This window comes from Beta vulgaris, chromosome 3 (assembly GCF_026745355.1).
Source record: "Beta vulgaris subsp. vulgaris cultivar EL10 chromosome 3, EL10.2, whole genome shotgun sequence".
Lineage (NCBI taxonomy): Eukaryota > Viridiplantae > Streptophyta > Magnoliopsida > Caryophyllales > Amaranthaceae > Beta > Beta vulgaris.
In genome coordinates this window covers 29,068,502-29,095,375 of record NC_079204.1, presented here as the reverse complement: position 1 = coordinate 29,095,375, position 26,874 = coordinate 29,068,502, and the positions used below count along the sequence as shown (strand labels likewise).

Below are 26,874 nucleotides of genomic sequence, written 5' to 3'. Positions count from 1 at the left end.
ATCTGTAGTCTTCTGATATGGATACCATTTGATGAGGAAAATTTTTGATAACTCTGCCCAATTGATGATGGAGGCACGCAACTTGTTATACCAAAATATAGCTTTGTCCTGCAGAGAAAAGCCAAATAGAATCATTTTCATCTCCTCAGCAGAAACACTAACTTGTTTCTGAGTAGCACAACATTGTGAAAATTGATGCAGGTGGTGGTTTGGGTCTTCAGAAGGCAAACCAGGAAATTGATTATTTTGAACCATGTTCACACATTAGATTTGATTTCAAAATTTGCATTAGCGATTGTAGCATCCGTACCCCATTGGGTACATCATCAGGGGATGGTTGTGCATAATCCTTGATGGTTCGGGTAGTAATCTCACCCATTATAAGAGAAATAGGGGTGACAGGGAAGTCTTGCAGCGGTGATGATGGTTGAGTAGGTGCCTTTTGGGAAGCTGTCCATGTAGACAACTGTGCTTACTCAGTTTTCTTTCTAAGTCTACCATCAGTTTTCTACAATAACAGCATTAAATCAATTGAGCTAGTCTATATTCTATTTGTTTAGCTCCTCCTTTTACAACAAGTCAACTAGAACCCGCTATCCACTTTTGTCAGACAAAAGTGTCTCGCTCTTAGTGCTTTGGGTCGGATTGCATTCTCCCCGCTTCTCTTGGTAACTAATTATTTGCAACTTGACAATTTGATTTCAATCTCCGGATCAAATGGATTTAGATTTGGGGATTTTAATTTCCTACTCAAACACCAAAAACACTAAAACAAACGTGAGATGTGTTACGTAACGTAAAACTAGTAATTAAATATCACAACTCCCAATGATAGGTTCTAAAACTGGAGACTTGTGCAACAATGATTGGCTCAAATCCCAATGCAAACTTCTGACCAGCAACCTGCAAAAAAGGGACCCACTCTGGAGGTTTGGGTGGTATTTCCCCCTCCGATGCTTAAGTCAGATAACAGGGATGTGAAGGAACTTTAGAGAGAGAAAGTAGAGAGAGAGAGAAGAATTTATGGCAGAATAACAGTACTATGCTCTAAAAAACGTACCTTTCACCCTGAAATCAAGGACTATTTATACTGTTTGAAATGACTGATGTACCTTGATGTCACCCTAATTTGGGAGCATCTGATTGGCTAAGCAATAATATCAGGACACGTGGCAAACGCTGATTGGTTAGTACCTTTTACCTTTTAGCTGAATCAGGCTTTACTTCAGTGGGCCTAAGTACAAGTTTAGGGCAATAAGGGAGCTTTTCAGTACACCTTTTCCTCAAAAAGGTGTACTTTAGCCCACAAAATCTGCAAGCCTTTGTACTTTCCTTGGCCTAAACGAATGCCACATGTAGGATTGAGATAGCGCCACGTGCCATGAGGGTAGCCATTGATTTTTAGGCTACAACATTTGCCCCTTAAAAGAGGGAGTTATTATTTCCTAGGCGCCAAGACGGTTAATCTTCCTCTTTTAACCGACCTGGAACTGCCCCTCTCTTTTTCAAAAAAGAGGCGCCATTTTGCCGGTCTCCACAGGTCAACTCTCAAAAGCAACGGTTACATTTACCGGATGGGGGTCATTTTCACCCCTCTATAAATATATGACCTTGTCGTTTCTGGAATCATTTTAACATTGCTGAGAAATTTTCTAGAGAGAGAGACTCCGCACTTTTTATTGAGCTTTTAGAGAGAGAAACTACTCCCGTCCAAGTTCTTGCAAACTGCTACTCCGTTCATCCGAGATTTCAACTCGTCTTTGACATTCGTCCGAGCTTTCATCTACAGTTATTTCTTCATTCATTTCCTTTATATTTTCAAGCATATTTTAAGAAGATGGATTCGTCCTCTTCATCGAACAATCCCGGCCGCTCAAGGGTTGGTGCTAACCCTAGAACAGAGGGCCTGACTTCCTCGGCATCTTCTAGAGTTGGACCTATCTCGGCCGGACATGCATTCTTTTTCTTTAGCCATGGACGGCAAAGTCAGACGACCCAGTCTTTACCTGTGCAGGGTAATCTAGCGCGCGTCAAGCAGATGGCTCGTATCAAAAGAGGGGTTAACATGCCGGCCTCTAGTTCAGAAAGGGAGGAATCAACTGGACGGATTCCCGCTGATGGAGAGCGAGAGATCCAGAGCGCTCGTCCTGCCAATCAAAACCTGTCTCCTGACCTCGTCCATGAAGAGTCTGAAGTTCAAGGCTCTCTAGAGCCTAACCTGTCAAATCCAAGGGTGGCCTCAGATGAGTCGAATGAGGCCGAAAGCTCTTCTGCTGCTGGTAGCGACTCAGAAGAGCCATCCACTACCTCTTCTGAGATAAGGCGGCGTCTTGGCCCCTTGTCGGACCCTAGATACATCCTGGCTGAAAATGGCTGGTTAGGACGAGTAGGTCGCCATCTAGACCACCTTTCTTCAGCCATACCCATGCCGGGGTATCGGCTTGTTCTTCCTGGCCGGGAGGACACTATACTTAGTGCTCCTGCTGGCCATTTTGCTGTTTATCGTCTGGCCTTAGATGCCGGACTTCGCTTTCCTCTTCATCCCTTCATCACTAGGCTTCTTTATTATTACAACATAGGACTCAATCAACTTGCCCCCAATTCATGGCAAAATATTTAAACTTTTATAGCCGTCTGTGAGCTTAAGGGCGTCGAGCCATCCATGGCGGCCTTCTCACAAATGCACTACGTCTCCAAGGTCCCCAAAACTGTTAATGGGGCTTGGGTGAGCGTTTGCAATCGGCAAGGCTTTATGACGTCTTGGGACAAAATGTCCAAGATGCATGCTTGGAAGGCCGAGTTCCTGTTCGTCCAAGCTCCAAACGAGGCGGTAGCCAAACGGTATCGCTATACTAGCCGGAGTGCTACCAACACAGGACGAACAGCGTCCTTTCTGGAGCTGGAGAACAGCTCGGCTGAGCACCTGATGGGATACTTTAGAATTTTAGAGTATTCCATCGATGACGTCTCCTTTAAAGGTCCGTCCAACTAGATTCCTTTCAAGGAGATGTTTTACAATGACGATTTCTTGGTCGCGATCGGGCTGAGGCCGGCCGCGGATAGAGGTATATTCTTTAAAAACTCTAAGTAAACCCCTTCGTCCTGATTTTGAGAATCTCACCCTGCCTTCACTTCTCATGCAGATTCGGCCAAGGCAAAGCTAAGAAAGTCTTGGAAGGAAGATATGAGCGCGTCCAAGTTCACCGACTCCCTCTGGAAGGATTTCAGCAAAACTGGTGCTGAAAAAAGGGCCGACACACTGGTACAAACTTTCTTCTTCTTTAATTTTTTTTTTTTTTTTTTGACTCTGGACGAGTTCACTCCTTTTGGAGTGAAGCGTCATTAGATTCTTCTGGACGCCTTGCTTCTACGAAGAGGAAACCGTCCTGAATCCATTCTGGACGCTTTGCCTCTTCAAAGAGCAAACCGTCCTGACTGAGTCCTGGATGCTTTGCCTCTTCGAAAAGTAAACCGTCCTGAATCCATCCTGGACGTTTTGCTTCTTCGAAGAGCAGACCGTCCTGACTGGGTCCTGAACGCCTTGCCTCTTCGAAGAGGAAACCGTCTTGAATCCATCCTGGACGATTTGCTTCTTGGAAGAGCAGATCGTCCAAATAATATTTGGACGCCTTGCTTATTTAAGAGAGAGCACCATGAGGTAACCTCAGGACGAGTTTCAGCTTATTCTTTTTTCCTTGGTTTTTTTTTTTTTTAGAAAAATGCCCCAACGTCCAAAGCGTTGGCGGAGAAGACGACGTCTAAGAAGAGGCCAGCCGCAACGGGTGACGCTCCTCCACCCAAAAAATCCAAAGGCTTTACGGCCAAAAAGAAGAAGCCTTCTCGGCCGATCCCCAAGGTCGAGATAGTCATCCCCGCCGAGGGTTCTCCTCCAGCTGTCGAGGAGAGGGCCATGGTTACTTACACTGGCCCGATCCATCATTTTGAGCAGCCTGAGACGGTTGCTCCAGTGGACGGATCCGAGGATAATCCTACTCAGCCGGACACGGCTTTGGACGGATCTGCTTTTTCTGGGCCAGTTGCCAAACTGGTAGGGCAGATGCCGGAGGCTTATAGGACGGCCTCCCGTTCTTCTGGTGAGTCTTATTACTCAAATATAGTTAGAACACTACGGGTTGGCGAGCGTCCGATGAGTCCGTCCAACAAACAGGCCGTGGTTATTCCAATCAGAAATATTGACGAGTCTAATCTTTAAGATAAAGGGAAGGGACCAGCCCTTGACGGCTCTCCCATCCTTTCAGACGATGAATCTTCCGCAGCCTTTGGGAAGATGTCATCGGCTGACCGCGAGAAGCTCACGCTGGAGCTTTTCAAGTGCTTTCCTGAACCTTACATCAAGGGTTTAAGGGGAGCCTCATCAGGGCATGTTGGCTACATGTCTCAGCTGGCTGCAGAGGTAAATTTTTCCTTGGACGTTTTAATTTCTATACTTATATTTTTTTTTATAGCATTCGTCTTAACTCTTTTGTTTTTCTCCTTATTCCAGCTCTTTGCTCGCAGCATAATAACTGAAGACTGGGCGAGGGAGCTTAGAAAAGAGAATAAGAAGCTCGTCCAGGATGTGACTGCGGCTGCCGACCATGCTCAGTTCTTAATGGCCGAGCAGGAGGTGTTGCACCAGCAATCCAAGATAGCTTGGGAAAAACGGTCAGCCGAACTTGAGTCCCAAAATAAAATTTGTCTCCTTCGGCTGACCGAAATGCTGGACGAGAGAGCGTCCTTGGAACGTTTCCTTATCGACGAGAGAAACTCAGTCATGACAATGGCTGCCGAGTTTTACCGAGAGAACCTCGTCCTTAAGGTTAAAAACCAAGCCCTCCGAGCCGAAGTCACGGCCATAGTGGATGCGGCCAAGGAGGCTATGAACACCATCATAGACACTTCAAAGGAATGGGTCGTGCAGGCTTTTGGAATGATGGCCGAGGAAGAGGATATCCCCAGGTATGCTCGTCGGCTGGAATTTCAAGAAAGCCTGCACAAGGCCAACATCAAAGGGGAAGAACCCTCCGTCTTCCAAGAGTCTTCTGAGGACGAAGAAGAAGAAGATGAAGTGGAGGCCCAGGACGAAGAAGACAATGCCCCTCCTGCCGCTTAGTTTCCTCATGCTTTATTTTGGCCGCGAGCTACTTGTACTTGTACTTTTTTGTAATTTTGCCTTAGACTAGCTTGTAATCCTTTCTTCATTTATGGAAAATTATCTTTTTCAATCTCTATTGCTTTATACTTTACTGCATAAGACGCCTTGTTTCATGATTTAATATTTCTGCCAAGTACCAAAGCAGTTCGTCTTAACATTCTTTAGACGAACCCTCCAGCTCCTCTGGCCGAGCGTATTAAGACTTTAATCAATATCCTAAACTTTAATGCAAGTATGAAAGCAATTCGTCATAACATACTTTGCCTGAACCCTTAGTTCTTTTCTGGACGTTCACCAGATGCCCAAGGAAAAACTTAAGTTAATAAGTTGTTCGGCCAAAAACTTGGTCAAACATTCGTCATTGGACAAAGACTTAGTCATTTCTAAATTATGCCCCTATATGCCCCCCCTTCTTGGACAAGGAGTTTTTGATAACCTTCCTCTGTTCAACAAGGAGATTTTTTAAATAACTTGGACGTTTTATAAGAGTGATTTCAACTCGTCCATCTTTGTTAAATTATGAAATAACTTGTTCCTTTACTAAGGTTGTTATTGCTAAGTTTGTGGCTTTTGGACGGAAGGTAGGATACCTTTGCCAAGGCGTCCTAATTCCAGCCGACCTTCTTTAGGAGATGTTTAAACTCTTTAAGCAAACAAGCGGCCAATGTATGTAATTGTCCATTTTTAGGACTAACATTTTCAGCCGATCTCCTAATAGAAGGTGCATTTTCATTTGCCGCTCTGTTATGTTTGTTAGCTTTAGACGATTAGTATATAACTTAAGCAAATAAATCAAACAGTCATAGAGAAGTAGAGCTGTATTATATGAATTTTGCGTGACAGATAGTCAAGGTACATGTATACATTCTACTTTTTTCATTGTAATGCATTAAGAGAATATTACAATTTGTCAAGATGCCCTAAACAAAGTATTTCTTCAAAGTATCAGAATTCCACGTCCTAGGAATGGAACGTCCGTCCATGCCTTCCAGACGAAAGGTGCCATTCTGAACTACTTCGATTATCTTGTAGGGTCCTTCCAAGTTAGGGGTGAGCTTTCCTAGCTCTTTGGCTCGGCCGACCGCTTCCATTTTCCTCAAGACGAGGTCTCCAAGCTTCAATGGACGCCTTGCAACTCTTTTGTTGAACTCCCTTGCCATTCTCAACTTGTATAGCTGCATTCTCAGCAATGCATTGCCCCTGACTTCGGGAACTAAGTCCAAAGCCGTCCGAAGAGCTGCCCAGTTAGCATCTTCTAAGTACATCATCACCCTTAAGGTGGGTTCTTCAAACTCAATAGGAAGGACGGCCTCAGAGCCAATAGACCACATGAAGGAGTTTCTCCTGTGAGAGTTCTTGGCCGTTGTCCTTATTGACCATAAGACCAGCTGCAATTCTTCACCCATAGCCCCTTTGCATTATCTAACTTCTTTTTATCCTGGCCGACAGAATCTTGTTAAAAGCCTCAACTTGCCCATTAGCCTGTGGATGAGCCACTGCAGCAAAGTGAGCTTTGATTCCTTGATCGGCCAACCATTGACGAAGCTTGGGTGTTTCGAACTGCGGCCCATTGTCAAAGACGATCGATGGGGCATACCAAACCTTGTAATGAGGTTCTTCCAGATGAACCCTTTGACGTCATTGGTGGTAATGCCTCTTAATGCTTCGCTTCAACCCACTTTGTAAAGTAATCAACAGCTACTATTACAACTTTTTCTGGCCGGCAGCAATAGGAAAAGGGCCAAGGATATCCATTCCCCATTTGGCAAAGGGAAGAGGGAAGAGGATTGGAGTTAAGTAGTTGGACGGCTTCTAATAGATGTTACCATGCTTCTGGAAACTATCACATTTCTTGGCATAGAGCAAGGCGTCCTCTTTCAAGGTCGGCCAAAAGTAGCCAGTCCGAGAGCCTTTTCTCCTAACGCTCTTCCTCCAATGTGGGAAGCACAAGCTCCTCATGCAATCCTTTAAAACGTCCAATCCCTCCTTTCTGTATGCACTTAAGGAGGTCGGTTGTAGGATTTTTTGTATAGAGTCTCATTCCACAACTCAAACCACTTGTCCCTAGCTTTCACATACTTAGCTTCTACAGGATCAAGAGGTAACCGACCAGTCTTCTTGAATTCAATGATGGGGCTCATCCACTCATTTCTCGCTGAGAATCAGACTTCCTCGGCCTCAATACTCTTGGCCGCCTTGACCTCCCAGAAGACTGTTCTAGGGACATCTCCTTCAGCCGAACTGGCCAGCTTAGAAAGAGCATCAGCCTGATGATTTTCAGATCTAGGCACTTGATCTAGGACGAACCTCTTCAAAGACTTGATCTCCTCTTTGACCAAGTTCATATATTTACTCATGGACGCTTCTTTACACTCAAAGTCTCCGTTCACTTGACTGACACCACAGAGAGTCAGTTTTAGCCTCAATCTCCAAGGTCCACCGCTTTGCACATTTTTATGCCGGCTAAGAGAGCTTCATACTCTGCCTCATTTTGAACCTGGAATTTGAACTTCATTGCATACTCAAACTTATCCCCTTTCTGGTGATTGAAAGATGATCCTGCCCCACATCCGTTACGAGTTGAGGATCCGTCCACCATTAGGGTCCAATGACGCTTTCCCTCTGCTGGGTCTTGGACGTTTCTACTGAGGCCGGGTAAGCTCTACAATGAAATCACTAAAGCTTGCCCTTTGATTGCCTTTCGAGGCTCGAATGTTAAGTCAAACATATTGAGCTCAACGGCCCATTTCAACATCCGCCAGGTGCATCCATTTTATGCAACACTTGCCTTAGTGGCTGATTGTATAAACAAGAATGCTATGGGCTAAGAAGTAAGGTCTTAACTTCCGGCTGGCCATCAACAGAGCCAGCCGAACTTCTCAATGGCGAATACCTGCTCTCTCCGTCTTTCAATACATGCTCACAAAATAGACGGGTATTTGCACTGAGTCTCTCTCAGCCAAGAGAACAACACTTACCGCGAATGGAGACACGGCCAGGTAAACGTACAATTTTTCTCCCTCGGCCGGACTGATCAATCTAGGCAGCTGCCGAAGATGATTTTTAACTTGTGAAGCGCCACCTCAGCCTCTTCCGTCCATTCAAACTTGGCATTCTTTTTAATAGTTGCAAAGAAATGGTGACATTTGTCCCCTGATTTCGAAAGAAACCGTCCAAGAGCAGCCAAACAGCCCGTCAGACGCTGAACTTCTTTGACTTTGGACGGCGAAGTCATATTCATGATACTGAATTTTGTCGGGATTGCCTCAATCCCTCTCTGATCAACCAAGAACCCCAGAAATTTCCAGCTACTACGCCGAATACGCATTTATGCGGATTAAGCTTTAACTTGTAATTCCTCTAAGTGAGGAAGGTTTCCCTCAAATCGTCCAGATGATCCTTTTCTTCTTTACTTTTGACGATCATATCGTCGATATAAGCTTCCATATTTCTCCCAGTTGTGGCTGAAACACCGTGTTGATAAGCCTTTGAAAGTGGCCGGCGCATTTCTCAGGCCGAAGGGCATCCGAGCCATCCATACAGTCCTTTCTCTGTAATGAAGGAGGTTTTATTTTGGTCGTCCGGCCACATGGGAATCTGGTGGAAGCCTGAGTAAGCGTCCATGAAACTCAGCAATGCATGACCTGCTGTAGAATCTACCAGACGATCGATCTTGGGCAAGGAAAGCTGTCCTTAGGACAAGCCTTGTTTAAATCCGTGTAATCAACGCACATCCTCCATGTGCCATTCGGCTTCGGAACCATCACAACATTTGCTACCCAATCTGGATATAAGTTTCACGGATGAACTTAGATTTGAGTAGCTTTTGAACCTCTTCATCAACGGCCTTATTTCTGGCCGGCCCTAAGTGCCTCTTCTTCTGCCGAATAGGCTTCTGCCCCGGCTCAATGTTTAGCCTATGCACCGCCACCTCAGGATCTATCCCCCATTTCCTCACGGTATAGGCAAAACATCTTCAAATTCTCTTAACAGCTTGATCAAAGCGTCCTTGATCTCAGAATTCAGGACGGACCCAATTTTCAATGTTCTCTCTGGACGATCTGGCTTAAACAAATTTCACCGGACTTTCTACCGGCTCCGGACGTTCTAGTCCCAGACTCATTATAGCCATACTCCTCAGATGAATGCTTCTCTTCTTTAATAGCCAAGCACTTTCTTTTCTTGCTGGGCAAGAGCATGGATGGCTTGCTCTCAGGGAGAGGTAGCTCTTGAACCTTCTCAACTTCTTGCTTTAGCTCAACAATCTGACCTTTACCTTCTCGGCCGAATCATCCTCCCGGACCTTTGGACGCTCTGCCTTCTCTTTCCATGATGATGGTTTAAGAATGGTGAGGTAGCATTCGCTAGCAGCTTGCTGATCTCCATAGAGAGATCCAATATTCCCCCTATCACACTCAAAATTCATTAGCATTAAGTGGGTCACAATAACAGCCTTGATGTGATTTAAGGTAGGTCATCCGAGAATGACATTATAAGCGTCAAGTCTCGTACTACCAAAAATTTCACAAAAGAGCGTCCTTGCAGCATCTTTCTCTCCCACCCTGACGGGTAGAGTGACGGTCCCCATGGGATGGATGATCCCTCCGCCAAAACCAATTATAGGATGATTTACAGGAACCAAGTCATTTTTATCAAACTTCAGCCGAGACAAACAATCAGCACTGATTATATCAGTAGAGCTTCCGGTATCAATCAGAATTCGCCTAACCCTGAGGTTGGCAATCTTCATTTCCACAACTAGGGGGTCATCATGCGGCGTCCTTATCTTCCCTCGGTCCAGCTCGCTGACCACTATTTTGGGAAAGGATCAGACTCGGCCTGGTTAGTGAGCATAACCTGACTGAGTTCCCTTAAATAGTTTTTGTGGCCGGATTTGTTGGACCCCGGCCGCAAATCCTCCTGAGATGACCATTACTACATCATCATCCGTGCTATCCCGTCCATCTTTCTTCCTTGACGGTTATCTCTTTTCTGGAAATTCCTTCCTGGCGAAGGTAGGTAATTGTTCATCTTACCTTTTCGAGCCAATCTTCTAATGCTCTCTTCAAATGTTTGCATTCATTGGTTTCATGTCCACAATCCTTGTGAAATGACAATACTTGCTTTTGTCTCTATTACGATAGAGGCGTCTTCATTTCGGCCGGCGCCTTTAGCTCATGCTGATCTTTTATTTCCATAGAATGGAATATTGATCTTTGTTGAACTCTATGGTTCAACTGAGGCCGCCGGCTCAGACCGCCTACTTCTCTTGGACGAGGTGGTCAAAGAAGTCATTGCCCAAGTTTCAGCTTTCTTGGGCGGATTCTTTTTTGGCTGAACACTTTCTACCTTCTTCACCTCTGGCTGCTTTGCCTCAGCACAAACCTCCGTGGCATGAATGAATGCTTCAGCTTCCTTCAAAGATTCCGTCAAAGTGGTGATTTTCTTCTTGACCAAATCAAACTTAAAGCTTCCTGGTCTTAAACCTCTGATGAAGGCGTCAAACGCCACTCCTGCATTCAGATCTTGGATCTGCAATGCCTCTAGTTGAATCTCTTCACATAACCTCTCAAGGCCTCTTTAGGACCTGAATCACCTTTCCCAAGTGCATGCTTGTTTTTTGTTCTTGAGGTTAGCCACAAAGTGACTAGTGAACAGGATACTGAGCTCAGTGAAATTGTTCACTGAGTTAGGCGGCAAATTGTTAAACCATTTCTGTGCTACTCCCTTCAACGTAGCTGGGAAATTCTTACACCAAGTAGCATCGTCCACCCCTTGGACATACATCTGATGCTTATAGGCTGATAGGTGATCGTCTGGATCTGTTGTTCCATCAAAAGGTTCAATGGTTGGGAGCTTAACCTTTGGGAAAGGAGGGGACTCCATAATTCTGACCGAGAAAGGAGTTGGCCAATTGATCTGGAGTGCCCCAACCTGACCCTCAATGGGTATGTGCTCCCGGTGATACTCCTTTAGTACCGGATTAGAAGAGGTGTTAGCTAAGGCCTGACGCCTATACACCATTGGCTGCGGAACTGTTTTCTCTTCTTGGCTGAAAAGCTGATGGTCCATGGCTTCGCGCCACTGTTCTGGATGGGAGTCTTAAGGACGGATCCTTCATATAAGGAGTGGAACCAGAGGCTGAACGCTGCTGAGCTGCCGCCCTCTTGGCTTCCAGATACTCCCTAGCATCAGTCTCCATCTTGTGGCCAGTAGGAGGAATATTGTCTCCTGGACGGACTACCAACCTCCAGTCCATCTTCCTCCTGGAGTCACTAACAGCTGGCTGCTTTCCCTTGGAAAGCGGCCTAGTCAACTCTGGCCGAGGTGGCCGACTAGTCCCTGGACGACCCTCTTGGGATCTCCCTTTGAGTGGCGCTGCTGCCTCTCCTCCTGGACTTAGCTGAAAGAACAACATATTGCTCTTAATCTGCTCTTCCATGACAGCGGCCATTCTGGCCTGGAAATCATTCAGCACATTCTCCAAGTGAACAGCTGTCACTGGACGGTCAAGGTTTTCCTGAATGACTGGAGTCACAGTCCTATCCTCCAGATGGACGGCAGCATGGCCGTGGTCCCGTCCACGGGGTGGCCTCTCGTCATCCACAGTGTCTTCCACCTGAACTCTAAAACTTCTGTTCCTTGCGACATTCGATGAGTGACAGTCCGTCATTCTTGCGTCTCCCCACAGACGGCGTCAAATGTTACGTAGCGTAAAACTAGTAATTAAATATCACAACTCTCAATGATAGGTTCTAAAACTGGAGACTTGTGCAACAATGATTGGCTCAAATCCCGATGCAAACTTCTGACCAGCAACCTGCAAAAAAGGGACCCACCCTGGAGGTTTGGGTGGTATTTCCCCCTCCGATGCTTAAGTCAGATAACAGGGATGTGAAGGAACTTTTAGAGAGAGAAAGTAGAGAGAGAGAGAAGAATTTATGGCAGAATAACAGTACTATGCTCTGAAAAACGTACCTTTCACCCTGAAATCAAGGACTATTTATACTGTTTGAAATGACTGCTGTACCTTGATGTCACCCTAATTTGGGAGCATCTGATTGGCTAAGCAATAATATCAAGACACGTGGCAAACGCTGATTGGTTAGTACCTTTTACCTTTTAGCTGAATCAGGCTTTACTTCAGTGGGCCTAAGTACAAGTTTAGGGCCATAAGGGAGCTTTTCAGTACACCTTTTCCTCAGAAAGGTGTACTTTAGCCCACAAAATCTGCAGGCCTTTGTACTTTCCTTGGCCTAAACGAATGCCACATGTAGGATTGAGATAGCGCCACGTGCCATGAGGGTAGCCATTGATTTTTAGGCTACAACAAGATGCTCCGAAGAACAGGCGTTCTTCAGAATAGGTTAGTGTAGTACTATATAATTCAGATAAAATAAAAATAAACCGTCCCCCCGGCAATGGCTCCAAAATTTGACAGGCTAAAGTTGTATTACCTAATAAAAAATAGCATAAGGTCCAATAACTAGTAGTCAGGAAGTCATGATCTAATTCACAAGGAGATAGCTATACTATTATATCTGAACTCGCTCTCTAATATTATACTAACTAAATCAGATGAAAATGATTGGTTTACTGAACTAAGCAAATAATTAAATCACAAATATCAAATAAGGGGAAGACTAGGAAACGGTTCACCATGTATGCAATTCTAGATATCAAGAATGATTGAAGAACTCAAAGAAATAATCTAACTAGGGCACATGTAATTTCTCTCGAACATTACCTAACTCGAAGCTCTCTAAGCCGCTCTCGCATGGTCATAAATCGCTAAGCCTACTATTGAGAGCCTATACAAGATCCTATCTCTCGGTCTATAACTTTGTATTGCAACAATAATAATCGACACAATTGGCCAAACTTGTAGATTAACTTAAATGACTCAATAACAAGAATCAAACAAATTAATAAATTAAACAATCAGTCAATCAATCCTTCATATACATACATGGATCTCCAAATCCCTATAAAATAAACTACTAACGCATAATTGGAAAATAATAACAATTAAATAAGTAAGCAACATGATGGAATAATAAAGAAGAATTGAAAAGAGAACCGGAAGGGATGAAAAATAATACCAATTAAAGAAGGAATATGGAAAACAATTACTCTATTTCTAATCTAAAAGGATAAGTGGAATAATAATAAGAAGATGTTCCATTTCTACTCTAAAAGGATAAGTATTTATATAAAATAATAAAGTGCGCAACACGCGTTTCAAAACGAGTAAAAATCACCCCGGTAGGGTTACCGGGGCGGATTCCGCCAAATCGGTCAGTTGTCATGTCATTTTCCATAGAAGTGAAATAGCGCCCCGCCCAGTCAGACGCGCAACTAAAATTTTGTTTTCTTCCAAGTCTTCTCCAAACGTTGAAATTTGGCCAAGTGAAGGCGCTCGGACGGTCATCAGCCTACACAAATCTTTATCTTTAAAACACCATAACTTCTTCGTTATTTGTCGGAATTACGTAGGTAACCACTCGTTGGAAAACTCTTGAAGTATAGAATCTAACCTAATTGAAATCACTCCATTTGAATTTGTAGAAAGAGTGCACTGTAATCATTTTTCTACTTCTTTTACTATTCGCTTTCCATTTAAGAAAGAGGAACGGGGGTAAAAACTCTATATAAAATAGATATATCTAACATCTTGTGCATATTAAAAATGCAACGATACACATGATTTTTGCAAAATTTAGAAATAACTGGTGAAAAGTTCGAAAAAATTATAAAATAAGTAATTTGAGTGTTAGGTTGACATCAAACCATATTGAGTCAGATTTAGACAAACAATCTTCTAAAATAAATAAGATAAACTATTTAATTTCAAGTCAAGTCACCTTTCCACAACTCTAAATGAAATAGCAATGACTAATGCGCATCACATTTAAGAAACAGAAACAAAAATTGCAGGCATGAAAATTGGATACATAGATGTCATCAATGCCAAGTTGGCGCCCAACGTTACACATCAGAAATATTGTTGTTACCGCTGAAACAGCTCCATTTTTGGAAGTTTACACCTTTCACATACGACAACAACAACTTCATTTTGATGTTTGACTCCCCTACCTCCTTTTTTTTAACTGCCGTATCTTTACCCTTCCATGACTCTGACCTGGTTTATTCATTCATATCTCTTTCCCGCGTTTAACCCAGTCAATTTCTGCCTCCATTCTCTCTCCTAAACAATTCCTCTCCCTCAACCAACTTTCACTTTCGATTCCTTTCTTGCACGACCATCTCCCAACCTCTCCAATGACTCATTCCTCCCATTTTCTTTTCTCTCTCTCTCCAAAAACCCACCACTTTTCTCTCCTCCTCTGCAACAACATCAACACCGTACCATGTCTTCTCTCTTCTTCCTCTTTTTCTCTCTCCTCTCTTTCCTCCCTTCTACACTCTCTCAAATCCCTCGAAGTAATACTCCATTTCTCCCTCTTCCTTACTGTCATTCCTTTACTGTGTGTTTGGTAGGACAAAATAATAGTTATATGACTAATTTGACAAGGTTTATTATATTTTCCTGCAGGTTTTTACATAAACTGCGGGGCTTCATCGCAGATTGAATTCAACGGCCACCAATGGCAACCCGATTCGAGCTTCGTATCTGTAGGAACAAACAGAACAGTACCGTCTTCAAGGGTTTTGCCAATTCTGTCAACTGTTCGATCATTTCCACAACAGAGAAATACACACAGGAAATTCTGCTACCAAATTGGACCTGTGATTATCTCTGCAAGATACCTGGTTAGAACCACTTATTTCTATGGCGGGGTTAATGGGTTTGAACATCGGAAACCGCCTGTATTTGATCAGATTGTTGATGGGACTTTATGGGGTTTGGTGAATACAACAGAGGATTATGCTCATAATATGTCAACTTATTATGAGGGTGTTTTTCAAGCTGTGGGGAAGACTATAAGTATTTGTCTTGGTGTCAATCAGCTTACTGATTCTGACCCTTTTATTTCTGCTATTGAGATGCTTATGTTGGGGGATTCGGTTTATAATTCTACTGATTTTGGCAAGTTTGCTCTCAGCTTGATTTCTAGGAATAATTTTGGACATACTGGATCAACTATCCGGTGAGTGACGTTTTCGTCGATTTTACTTATGCTTTTGTTGAGTTACTGTCTGAATCTTCAATCTTGCTTGTTGTTAGGCTGTTGATTTATGCAATTTATTGGTTATTGATTTTTGATATTATGTTAAGTATGAGTTGAATTTGATGGTCAGATTGAAAACTTAGCCCTTTTTCCTTTAGTTTGTTATAAGAGAAAAGAATCTTTCGTTGATGAGACTAATCTGAAGAATGAAATTTAAGGTTTTGGAGTATATTGTTTAAAAGAAGGTTACTAATTTGTAATAGAGTATCCTTAACATTAGTGGTTGTGTTCGCCTTTACTAAATGCAATCTACATTCCTGTCATTTTTGGTTTATGTTTATGCCCATCTATAAGAAATATTTTGAAAACGTTGATTGGAGAACAGGAATCCTCCAACAGAAGGCTAATTTTACTAAAGTGAGTGCTAAAATGTAAGGTTTACATCTCTTGTGCAAACTCCAAATAAATTAAGTCCATTGTGGATCTCCTAAATATATTTACATTTACATGCTGACTGTACCAATATTCACATTCCTGGTCTTTTAGTTGGGTATATTGCAAAAGTATGTTTAATGTGCTAGAACTGAGACCAAACTTTTGAGCGCAATGGTGATTATAAGATACAAGCTTACAACATACTCTTTATTTAGCTGTGACTCAAAGCTCATATTCTGTTACAGCTGACTAATTTTTGATACTTTTGGAATGTTAGGTCGCCAAATGATCGATTTGATCGCTTTTGGGAGCCTTTTGGACCTCACCAAGCTGCTACACAAGTTCCAAATGTATCCATCTCTGGGTTCTGGAATCTTCCACCCGTTGAGATCTTTGAGACACACTTAATAGTCAATGCTGGACCAATGGAGCTTCAGTGGCCTGCTGGACCTCTTCCAAACTCAACATACTATATTGCTTTATATTTTGCTGATGACCAAGTATCATCATCGGGGCAGACATTTGACATTAGCATCAATCACGTGCCATATATTCGTGACATGAATGTAACTTCATCTGGTGTGGCTGCGTTTGCAACCCAATGGCCCCTATCTGGTCTAACAAGAATAAGATTCACCCCAACAGCTGGATCAAATTCTAGTACTCTAATAAATGGTGGGGAGATTTTTAATGTTTTAGCACTTGGAAAAAGAACTCTCGTGCGTGATGGTACATCTCTTAAATCTTACGTGCTCTTATGCTTTATTATTCTTCTCATTTTAGATTCTATTTTGAGGACAAGCTGTTGCCTAATTTGCTTCTGATCCCCTTCCTATAAGAATCATCTTGTGGAACTAGCTGTGCTGAACTTTTACACTTAAGCCAGGGATAAGCTTTTCAAATGTTTGAGCAAACAACTGTAGCTGGAGACTCGAAAAGAAACCCGCCCAGCAAAATCCTCCCTGCAACAGGGTGTTGGAGGTGGAGATATGCGTAGCCTTTCCCGTAACTACTTAATGTTAGTAGAAGTAGCAGAAAACAATATGCCTATATAGGGGCCAAAGAACTTGATCAATATATAGCACACAAGCAATCAAAAAATCTACTTATAGTCACAGTAATCTTAGCATCAAGCTAGATCACATTATCAACGAGGGGAAGAGGTATTATCAAGAAGGAGCTTCTTTCTGTATTAAAATGCGAACGAAATAAACAATGCAAACTGCTTGATTAGCCATTCCAGATAGAAATCTAGCATGTACCACAATCTTAAGGTCTACCACGTATTTTCCCTCTATAACATGCTTACGATAGAAACTAAGCCGTGAACCTTATTGCTATGCTGATTCCACATACCGGATCATGCTGTGTTCTAGATAATACTACTTGGAACACCTTGCCTTGGATAAGGTGTGTACCATATTTTAACCAAAGTTAAGGAGGATGTGACCTGAATATGGATTTCTTTATTTATCTAGATTTTTTTTTTGTATAGAGAAGTGCTTGATGAGGCTTGTTACTTAATCAATTCCGATGATTCTTTTGTTTCTTGCCTCAGTGATTGTGTTGGAACGCATCAAGCGCAGTTTCCTGAATCCTCCAGAAGATTGGAGTGGTGATCCTTGTTTTCCTGCTGGGTACTCCTGGACTGGGATTACATGCTCTAATGGTACACGGGTTCGCATAATCTCTATGTGAGTTCTCATTCGACTATTCAGGATTATAATACTCCTGCTTTTAATTGACTACTGTCTACTTATTCTTATCAGCACTTACTTTTTCCTTTTGTGACCAGAAACCTGACGAATATGGGCCTCTCAGGATCCTTGTCGCCTGACATAGCAAATTTGACTGCTTTGAACACAATGTATGTACTGATCTCATAGATATTACACTAATTTATGCTGGAATGATACTTACTATTTTGTTTCATTTTTTGACAGTGTGCTTCGAAATAATAGCTTGTCTGGACTCATACCTTCTACTCTTAGCAGATTGAATCATCTGGAAATACTGTAAGCCCTTTTTCCTTTAAGCATGGATAATTGGGTGGGCTTGTGTGCAGCTATGATTCTTGACATGTTTATGCACTCGTGCACGTCTGTTTTCATAGCTTGATGCTTCAGACGTGAGATGAGCATCAGTTTCCTTTCATTGTTGTGATTTTAGTTTTCATCTATTGTTCCAATATCTAGTTCCATGGTGATTCTTGTCTCTTATATGATGTTGCATCTATATTAGGGGATTGGAAAATAATCACTTCAATGGAACCATTCCTCCATCACTTGGGGAGATCAGAAGTTTGCGTGAACTGTAAGTCCTATCTCATTTGACTTATGTTCCTGGCAACGTGCTAACTTTAAACATCCTTTGTATTATTTGTGAATTAATTGATGACTTCTGAAAGAAAGAGCTAGTGGTTCGGTGTATGCTATCAGGGAGAGCATCTACAGATACTGTGCAAAAAGAGAGTATATATATGACATGGATCAAGATAATAGCTCAACTATCTAATGCTTTATGACATGTTTCAAATATTTTGATTTAGGATTATTGGTTTCTTTTTTTTTTTCTAATTTGAAAAACACGTGAATGTGTACTCCCATCTATACACAATATGAGCAGAGACATATTTTGTTTAATAGACATCCTTGCGAGAATTCCCACATCATGCCTCACTACCAAGTCTATGCTCTATCCTAAGTAGGTCTTATTCTTTTCACCTTGAAAAAATAAGTTTCAAGATAACTAAGTTCAAAGAAGGGCCAATTAAGTTAGATAACATCAGATAAGGGGTACCAGGTTCAACTAACAATTAAAGACAATTTGAGGTAACTTCAAATAATCGCCAGTAAGTTCAGGATAGGGATATTTCGATGAAGAGAACGAAGTGCCAGAAATTCTCTTATACATCATGGATTGGGTAATTTATGGGATACCTAGTTACTTGTGAAACCCCCCAAAAGTACTAGTATCATTGAATCAAGCATTTGCATACATTTTAATTGAATTATCAAATCATTTTTCTGAGTGGCTGTATGTAAAGGCATTTGCTAGATTTGGCGTTGTGCTAATGCTATATCGGTTTATTTTATTAACAAAATGTTGGTGGATCTTTTTGAATACAACTTTTCCAATTTATCTTAGTGCCAGACAATCTTTAAACCCCGTAATCTGCAACTCAAATGAATTTTGGGCATCTATGGCATGATGACTCTTCCCACCTTAGTTATCCTTCAACTTTTGCTTCATCGAGCATGTTTGTTATGGGAATTCTCTGGTTTAACAGAAATCTAGAACTAGCGCAATCAGAAGCTGGACTTATTTTTAAGTTGATTGAAATTACCACTGTTAGGCAGCATCTGAACCACCAAATAAGCCAGTTGGACTGATATAGCGCAACAAAAGTAACGCATAACAGCAGCGCTAACTGAAGTTACGAATTATTCTGTTGAATTTCATGCACATTAAGACTCCGTTTGGTAGGACGTAAAACGTTTTCCTGGAAAACTGTTTTCCTCTATTTTCAATTTTACATTATTTGGTTGACAAATGAGTGTAAAACCAATTTTTCTTGGGGTTAAATTACTCTCCCAATGATGGAAAACCATTTTCCCTTCAAAATGAAGGCAAAACTGTTTTCCTTATATCTCTTGTACACTACCTCCTTATTTTCCCTTTCATTTCATTATTTTTTTTACATGGAACCAAACAACGGAAAACTAATTTTGGAATTATGTTTTCCATTGTAAATTATTTTCCATGAAAATCATTTTACACTAAAAATGTTCTACGCCCTACCAAACTGAGCCTAAGTGAGATACAAGTTGCATAGATGCTTACCTATTTATACTAATACATAAGCAATTCAGCATGACTGGACCCCTTTCTCATGAGCGAATGTCCCAGACTGGAAGATTGACAGGTGGAGGCATTCTATTCTCGACCTGCCAAGCTCACTAGTTGACACCCAGTCCCAGTTTTTCAATACTGCTTACAGTAGTCAAAGTCTGTCGTATTATGCTGCTTGATGCTAGCATTTGGCTATCCGCTATTTCTTATTAACTTCGTTGCTTGACATCATGCACTGCTGATATGTATAAACAAAGTGATTTAGACTGTCCTTGGCAGTCGATAAATCTTTGTAAACTTCTATGTTGTCATTATAATGTGGAAAGGATTGTAATCTGCACTCTTTTGGCAATGGTTTTAGTATGATCTTCTTTATCCTCACTTTCAGACATTCGTTCTTTATTAACCTTTGTTAGTCATATGTCCAGTTGTCCACATGGGATATTTAGATTGGTCAAAAGTCTGAGTTGGTACTAGAGTGCTAGAAGTATTAAGAGAAAAGTATAGGGGGTATCTAGGATATATTGACCTCCCTCATGTTCATTGAAGTTTTACGCATTAACTAAATTAAATCAAAGAGAAAGCTATGATTCTGTAAAAATATGGTAGCACAAAGCACATGGATTGGTTGTCATTGCATTCCTGTATTTCTGTACAAGGCTCTATCAATTATAGTGCTAAGCCTAATAATGCTCCCTCTCCAATGTTATAATGACTTAATTCTTCTATATTGCAGACATCTAGAGAACAACAATCTAAGTGGAACAGTTCCTAGAAGCCTTCTTCAAAAACCTGGGCTTCGCTTTTCGTAAGTCTAAATTAAATTTCCTTGTGTCCTTATCACTAGAGGTGCACTCGTTCTTCAACTTTGTTCATTCCACTTTTCAGGTTCACTCCCGGTAATCGTCTTGCAGTGCCGGGTGGACAGAATAGATGATCCTTTCTGGTCCTACATGGCTGTCAATAGGATGTGAAATTATTATTTGATTGATTATTTTGTCAACTTCAAACACCAGCTGGAAACTGCTTGGTATCTTCTGCTCTTCGTTACGTTTTCAGAGCTAATTGTCTGAATCTGAGTAAAAGCTTCTGTGCTTCAAGTACTTAGTACAATTAAACAAGCTCCTCTACGCAGCCTGAGAGTCCGGCTGTCATTTTGTTGTACAAATTTTTTTTCTGAGAGGTGCTTCTGACTTTGTTTAGCTGTATATGGTCCCCTTCCTCCAATAGAGAGGAAGGTAAAGAAATGGAAATGGGAACACCTTGTTTTGTTTGTATACTATTTTTATCTGTTTGCTATTCTGTTTCACTATTTTCCTGTGATGAATAATTCATGTAAATCTAACACCTGTTTGTTGCAAGTATCAAAGTTTCTTCTGTTTGTTACTAATGAAACAAACAGACCATATTCGTCGAATTATCTAGCTACGTTGCTTTCAGCTGCCTAATTGCAAAGAATTGTTTATTACCACTACTGTTTGATGTTTTTGCAATGCCGAAGTAAATGATAAGAAATGAAGCTATTGTCTCTAGCTTTGGTTGAGATCTTCTTTCTGAGAAGCACGATATGCTAAATTATTTCCTTGTGCAGATCATATTCGTCAGACTAGACTTATGCTGTGATTTGTTCGGTGGAGAACATTGCGAACTGAATTTTGTAATCTACAGTTTTTGTGAGTATATTTCATTGTCCTTTGTTTGGTTCGTTAAAGAGAAATAGAAAAGAAATGAATGGAGATGCAGCGGAGGGTGAAGGAGAGGAGAGAAAGAAGGTAACAAATGAGTGGAGAACGTGACAAACCTGCCTTAAACAAGGAAAATCGCTTTAGACTCCTTGGAAAAACTACTTAAGTACTTAACTTAATATTTCCTCCATTTCTAAATCTATGCAACACCGCTATTCTTTTACCAACCTTATTCCATATTCTTTCACAAATGTATAAGAAAAAATGTAGTTTAGTGTAGTCTTGTTTAATTCGTTTCGATACATACTCATTATTAGAGAGGATAACTTTTATTTGTACATTATTAGAGATATTAAGGACAAATAAAGTAGTGCATTGGATAGCGTGTTGCATATATTTAGAAAAACGGAGAGAGTATATTTATATTGAAGTATGACTGATGGGTTGCAGATAGACTGTTGGATTCTGAGAGTAGTAAGGAAAAACAAGCAGAATATGTATTCAGTCACTTTTGGTGTACCCTCCTTCTGCCTTGTCTCTCTAAGGAAAAATACACTTTACAGTTCACACTCCACCTTGTTAGTTCTTCCCCATTAATGAAACATCTGTTAGTATTATATGAAAGGGAACAAGTTACTAAATTCTTTGCTAGGAACAATGTTATTGCTTTTGTTGCTAGGTCAATCATGGACATTTTCAGGATGGGTATATTATTTTAAAATATTAAAAAAAAGAAATGAGATTTGAGAATTGTGATTTTGGACTTGTTTACATTTTTAAGAAGCTTGATCTAAGTGACCCAAAAACCTCTGAAACTCTGCTGCAGTTGACTTAGATGTTAATATCAGAAAGAGTTAATGCTCTCAGATGCTAATACAAGTATACGTGAACTTGTCCAATATGATAGATCAATCTTCAATGTATAGAACTGGAAGGTGACCTCCTGATATTAATTGATTCTTTGTAGTATTAATAAAGATATATTCGTAACGGTTATGAAAAACTCTGGTCTCTCACAATAAAAAATATGCACGAAAATAGTAGTTTATCTAATCAATAATGTACTACCTTATCAATTTCATATATTTTTTTCTGTGTATTTTGCTTTCTTCCAAGAAATGGTAACTTAATATCAAGCAAACATTTCCCAAATGAACGAAATTAGTATTTTTTTTTCTGTTTTGACTTCCCTCCAAATATTGGGAAGAGGAGATTGATTAGAAATTCAAACTAAATCCTGAGATTCATATTTTCATTTGGACCTCTAGTCAAGCACATCAAATGCAGTTGCAATGAATGGATGACATCTAGTAATCAATACATCATTAATTGTGAATACCATCCAACACAGACAATGTCAGTCAATGTACATGGTAAATGATACACTCATATTCAGATCCACTAAAACCAAATTTCCTGAAAAACATGAATTAAAGAAAAGGGAAAAGAAAATAATATACCTCCAAAAAGGAGAAAAAAAAGGGAGTGGAAGAGGATGGGGAAGAGTGGGGGTCAGAAAATTTAAAAAGGGACAGTTCATCAACATAATTTAATCAAGAATCCTACTGATTCACCAACTGATTTGAGATTTGACAATTAAACTCAAAAAAATACAAAATAATAATACAAAAATAAAATAAAAAAGCTGAAAAAAAAGAAGAAGAAAAATCCCATTTTTACCTATCAAGCTTGTTTTTCTTGAGAGGAAATAGAGGAGGTAATGAGCTGCTTTTCCCAGTCTGAGTGCAAATGGGTACATTAACCATAGGTCTAATTCTATAAGTAGCTGACTTAGTTCTTTCTAAACCCTTTTTAATCCTTCTAATATGTTTCTCCCTAGTACTCATATTTCCCTCTTTTTCTTTCTCTTCTATTGCAGCAGCATCACCTAGAGAGCTTGAAGAAGATGATGATGATGACGATGACGACGACGGAGACAAAGTTGATGATCTTTGTTTCTTCAATCTTAACAACTCTTTCCATAAAACAGTACATTTTGGTGGTCTTGGTGATGGGTCATCATCAACAAACCATATCCTTGGTTCTTGTTGTTCTCTCCCTAGAACAATACCACTTGCATTAACATTATTATTATTGTTCACCTGTTGATCTCTTTTCGACTTATTTGCATTGTCATTGCTTTTGTCTAGATCTCCTGAAGATTTGAGGTTGATTTTCTTGAGCTTTTCAGCTGCATGGTTGATTTGCCAGTAGGGTAAAAGTTTCCCTTCAAAGAAAAGTTCATCTGCTGTCAGCATTGCTTGACTTCCATCTACACTGTTCTTGCTTGATAAGAACTCAAAATCTGCGCCATTTTTAACCATTTCTCGCTCGAAATCGATCACCTCGTCTTTGTCTAGCGATGAACCTGGGCTTATAGAGATGAAACTGTCATCATCTAAAAAATCTGCTGAAAATGAGATCCTTGGACTTGCCATTGTTGTTATTGTTGTTGTTGTTTCCCCCATTGATCTACTTCTTTCAGGGGACACCATTTTTATGTTTTTGTTTAAGTTTTTGTTTAGAGAGAAAACAGAAAGTGTGTGAAAAAGAGAGAGGAAAGGGTGATTACTGGTGGGTGAAGGTAGTTTTTTGTTTTCCAAGTTTATAATAAAGGCAAGATTGAAAGAAGATGGTTTTTTTGGGTGTTTTTTGGTTTAGTTTTGTTTAAGTTGTGATTTAAGAGTGTGTTAAAAAACTTTAGGTGATCTTGTAAGGTCGAAACAAATGAGTTAAGATTCTGTTTAACTATATGGGAACAGAACTGCACATGGACACACTTGGATGCTAAAAGACAAGTGATGTTCTGCCTTTTTTTTTTTTTTTTTCCTTTATCGAAGATTTATTTTTAACACTATGTCACTTTTTACATAATTGTTTTATTTGAATTTTACAGTTTTTGTTACACGATTTTGATCATTAATATATTTAAACACTATGTATTAGTAAGAGTAAAAACATAATGTTTTGATATGTATATTAGTGAAAATTTAAGGTATATTAGTGAAAATTTAAGGTAAAAATATCTTACAAGGTTTATAAATTTGACCCACAAAATCCAATAGGATAATTTTTGAGGATGGATTTCTTCTTTACTTTTCTTTAAATAAGAATTTACCTTTCGTTAACAATGTTTCTCATAATGCACTTTTGCCATGCATATTTCTATTACGGTAGGGCTAGTTACATTAATATATATATATATATATAAATAGGAGAAATTTTTCGGGAGTATATAGAGCGCGCCACATAAGGTTGTCATGTCATCAATTTTATTTTTCTTTTATTACAAAAATAGAGTTTTTCATAGATTTAAAAACATATAACGGCCTTTGGATAAGTGAAATTAGAGTATTGTGTTGAATGAACAACGTAAATCATGATATTATAATTTGTGTATAACTTTTGCTACGTAATTTGGAATATTATAATTTTATTTGTACCATTGGATAGTGCTCGAAATATTGAAATAAGATCCATATACAATATAGTTCTACAACTTATGAATAGAACGCGCTACGTAGGATTGTTATGTCATCAATCTTTATTTTTATTTTTTTATTTTTTTTACCAAAATAGAGTTCTACATAGATTTGAATGGAGCTTTGGATAAGCGAAATAGAGTTTTGTGCTGAATGAACAACTTAAATTATTATATTATATAATTTGTGTACAACGTTGGCTACATAATTCGGAATAATATAATTTTTGTAACATTGGATAGTGCTCGAAATATGCATCGAATTAAGATATATATATACAATACAATTCTACAACTTATGAATAAAGAGTACCATGTAGGATCGTCATGTCATTAATTTTTATTTTAAATATAATAAAAAATAGAGTTCTACACATATTTAAATATATAAAAGGAGTTTTGAATAGGGAGAAATTTACGTTTAGTTTTGAATAAACAACCTAAATTATTATATTATGTAAATTGAATATAACTTTTGCTACCTAATTCAAAATGTTATCATTTCTTACAATTAGAGAGTGCTTGAAATATGCTTCAAAATGAGAACCATCTATAATATAGTTTTACAACTCACGAAAATATATTTAATTAGATGAATGATAAGATATTTTTTTAGTGTTTCTTTTCGATAAATATAATAATAGTTAAGCTATAAGTAAAGTGTGCAACATATATATATATATATATATATATATATATATATATATATAATATATATATTATATATATATATATATAATATATATATATATATATATATATATATATATATATATATATATATCAAAAAGAAACACTAAAAAAGTGGAGTCCAAAAGTCAGCTCATATAATTAATATACAAAGTGGAAAAAAGTGGAGTTCAAAAGTCAGCTCAGGAAATTGCGACAATTTGGTGACCTTATTAGATGCCATTTGTTGCGCTTATTAAGTGTCGTGTCATTATTTTTTGAAAAGAAAGATAGTCCTAAATTGATAAAAATACATATATAAAGTTTAGGATAACAAGAAATAGAGTTTGGTTTACACTTAAATACTTAAGTATAGTAAATCAATTATATCTTTGAACATATATTTCAAAAATTTATAATTTTTGTACCACTGAAAAGTATTCAAATAATACTCTAAAACAAGATCCATTTATAATATTTTTCAAATCTAAATTAGGGTAACGTATAAGAATAAATACTACTACTGTAACATGTTAAATTAACCTATTGCAATTAGAATTAGGGATGTGTTCTCCAACTTTTCTACAATCCTATTTGTTAGAATTAGAAAATGTATAATAAGTTTTCCTAAAGAAAATGATGTATAAGGAAAAATATTTACTATAATAACATATTAAAGTAACGTATAGATAATATACATATAGAAAAATCAGATAATAACATATTATATTATAAAGTTTGTTGTTGTATGTCGAACAAAAAGTACGATCAAATAGGAATTTGAAAATTTCAGAAGTCTACATCTTCTCCACAAAGAGAACGGGCATTTACCTGTATATATATATCATATAACTAATATATAAAGTGGAGCACAAAAATCAGTGCACGAGTTCATGACATTTGACGTCCTTATCAAACGATATTTATGTCATGCTTATGAAGTGCAATGTCATTATTGTTAAAAGTATAAAAAGTCCCAAATTAATAAAAATATATATAGAGAGTTTAGGATAAGAAGAAATAGAGTTTCGTTTAAAACGAAATACTTTTGTATATCAAATTAGTTATAACTTTTATTATATATTTCAAAAAATATAATTTTTGTACAGTTGAAAAGTATTTAAAAAGTACTTTAAAACAACATCCATTTATAATATCTATATTTCAAACTTTATAATAAATAATGAATAAGAATTAAGAAATATTTACTATATTAACATATTAAAGTAATTAACCTACTACAATTAGAAGTAGGGATGTATAAGAACCCTTTCTAGCCAACTTTTCTACAAATTATATATATTGCTATAAGAATTAGAAGATGAATAAGAAGTTTTCCTTAAAAAATAGATGTATAAGAAGATACATAAGATAACATACATATCATATATATTCTGTATAGTATTAAATTTTATTGGATATAATAACAAATATAACCAGAGTACGATATCTCGACATTTGACA

At 39.0% G+C, this 26,874-nt stretch overlaps 2 protein-coding genes across 2 annotated transcripts; one reads left to right on the top strand and one right to left on the bottom strand.

Annotated features, from left to right (window-relative positions):
* The first annotated feature begins 14,304 nt into the window (after positions 1 to 14,304).
* LOC104883419 (receptor-like protein 4) lies at positions 14,305 to 20,936 on the top strand. The gene is made up of 9 exons (XM_010667941.4): positions 14,305 to 14,599; positions 14,712 to 15,267; positions 16,001 to 16,452; positions 17,282 to 17,417; positions 17,519 to 17,590; positions 17,667 to 17,738; positions 17,965 to 18,036; positions 20,312 to 20,383; positions 20,464 to 20,936. The coding sequence occupies exons 1-9, from the start codon at positions 14,527 to 14,529 to the stop codon at positions 20,510 to 20,512; spliced, it is 1,554 nt and encodes a 517-aa protein (XP_010666243.2). The 5' UTR covers positions 14,305 to 14,526; the 3' UTR covers positions 20,513 to 20,936.
* Positions 20,937 to 22,627: 1,691 nt separating this feature from the next.
* LOC104883417 (uncharacterized) lies at positions 22,628 to 24,004 on the bottom strand. The gene has a single exon (XM_010667940.4). The coding sequence runs from the start codon at positions 23,753 to 23,755 to the stop codon at positions 22,937 to 22,939; it is 819 nt and encodes a 272-aa protein (XP_010666242.2). The 5' UTR covers positions 23,756 to 24,004; the 3' UTR covers positions 22,628 to 22,936.
* Between the last annotated feature and the right edge of the window lie 2,870 nt (positions 24,005 to 26,874).

Excerpts from the sequence above, each read along its gene's own strand:
- LOC104883419 (XM_010667941.4), top strand. The coding sequence starts at position 14,527 with ATGTCTTCTCTCTTCTTCCTCTTTTTCTCTCTCCTCTCTTTCCTCCCT. Across the intron at positions 14,600-14,711 it reads ACTCTCTCAAATCCCTCGAA|GTTTTTACATAAACTGCGGG; the intron begins GTAATACTCCAT and ends ATTTTCCTGCAG. Across the intron at positions 17,591-17,666 it reads TTGACTGCTTTGAACACAAT|TGTGCTTCGAAATAATAGCT; the intron begins GTATGTACTGAT and ends ATTTTTTGACAG.
- LOC104883417 (XM_010667940.4), bottom strand. The coding sequence starts at position 23,755 with ATGGTGTCCCCTGAAAGAAGTAGATCAATGGGGGAAACAACAACAACA.